This window comes from Gymnodraco acuticeps, unplaced genomic scaffold, assembly GCF_902827175.1.
Source record: "Gymnodraco acuticeps unplaced genomic scaffold, fGymAcu1.1, whole genome shotgun sequence".
Taxonomy (NCBI): Eukaryota; Metazoa; Chordata; class Actinopteri; order Perciformes; family Bathydraconidae; genus Gymnodraco; species Gymnodraco acuticeps.
In genome coordinates, this window is record NW_022989789.1 from 190001 (window position 1) to 191132 (window position 1132).

The 1132-nt window shown below is 44.6% G+C and overlaps 1 protein-coding gene across 1 annotated transcript in view; it reads right to left on the bottom strand.

The window, feature by feature from the left end:
• The window catches only part of LOC117549862 (myeloid differentiation primary response protein MyD88-like), a gene marked incomplete at its 5' end in the record, with an annotated part of 8660 nt that extends 7909 nt beyond the window's left edge, over nucleotides 1–751 (bottom strand). The window contains 1 exon segment of the mRNA XM_034221965.1: nucleotides 620–751. Coding sequence (XP_034077856.1) covers nucleotides 620–751 — 132 coding nt within the window.
• Between the last annotated feature and the right edge of the window lie 381 nt (nucleotides 752–1132).

A 1132-nucleotide genomic window follows, 5' to 3' on the forward strand; every position in this document is an offset into this window, starting at 1 on the left:
TTGATGTAGAAGAGACATGAAGAAGAGGGGACACATGTTGATGTAGAAGAGACATGAAGAAGAGGGGACACATGTTGATGTAGAAGAGACATGAAGAAGAGGGGACACATGTTGATGTAGAAGAGACATGAAGAAGAGGGGACACATGTTGATGTAGAAGAGACATGAAGAAGAGGGGACACATGTTGATGTAGAAGAGACATGAAGAAGAGGGGACACATGCTGATGTAGAAGAGACATGAAGAAGAGGGGACACATGTTGATGTAGAAGAGACATGAAGAAGAGGGGACACATGTTGATGTAGAAGAGACATGAAGAAGAGGGGACACATGTTGATGTAGAAGAGACATGAAGAAGAGGGGACACATGTTGATGTAGAAGAGACATGAAGAAGAGGGGACACATGTTGATGTAGAAGAGACATGAAGAAGAGGGGACACATGTTGATGTAGAAGAGACATGAAGAAGAGGGGACACATGTTGATGTAGAAGAGACATGAAGAAGAGGGGACACATGTTAATGTAGAAGAGACATGGAGAAGAGGGGACACATGTTGATGTAGAAGAGACATGAAGAAGTGGATTTTGCATAATAGGTGACCTTTAATAAACACTGACCTTCGGGGTCGTCGTACAGGGTGATGCCGATCTTCTCGGGGGTGCGGGGGGGACAGCTGTCCACCTCAGGGACCTGGAGGGGGAGCTCAGACAGCTTCTTCTGGCTCTCACAATACTTCCTCACGTCCTCATCTGCCGTAGGAGAAAGATGGACAAACACATCAACACACAAAATGCCCCGTCTTCATATTTCCCACACAGGATTAAGACACAGAGGGGTTGTTGGTGTTTGGTGTCTCTTTGCAGTTGTTGTTGTTGTCTATTTTGTAGGACTGTAGCCCCATTTTTGCAATTTTTCACTGAATCTTTCTGGCAGTTTCTTAGGTCTTTGTGGTTTTCTAATGAAATTGTCTTTCACTTTGTGTCTAGTGATCTTGTTGTGTGGTTTTGCCTCTTTTTAAAAAGGGCCCATGTCATGCTTTTCTGGTTATCACCCGTCCCCTTGTGTTATGAAGGTTGTTCTGCATGTAAACGGTCTGCAGAGTCACAAACCCTCAAAGTACACCCTGTAGC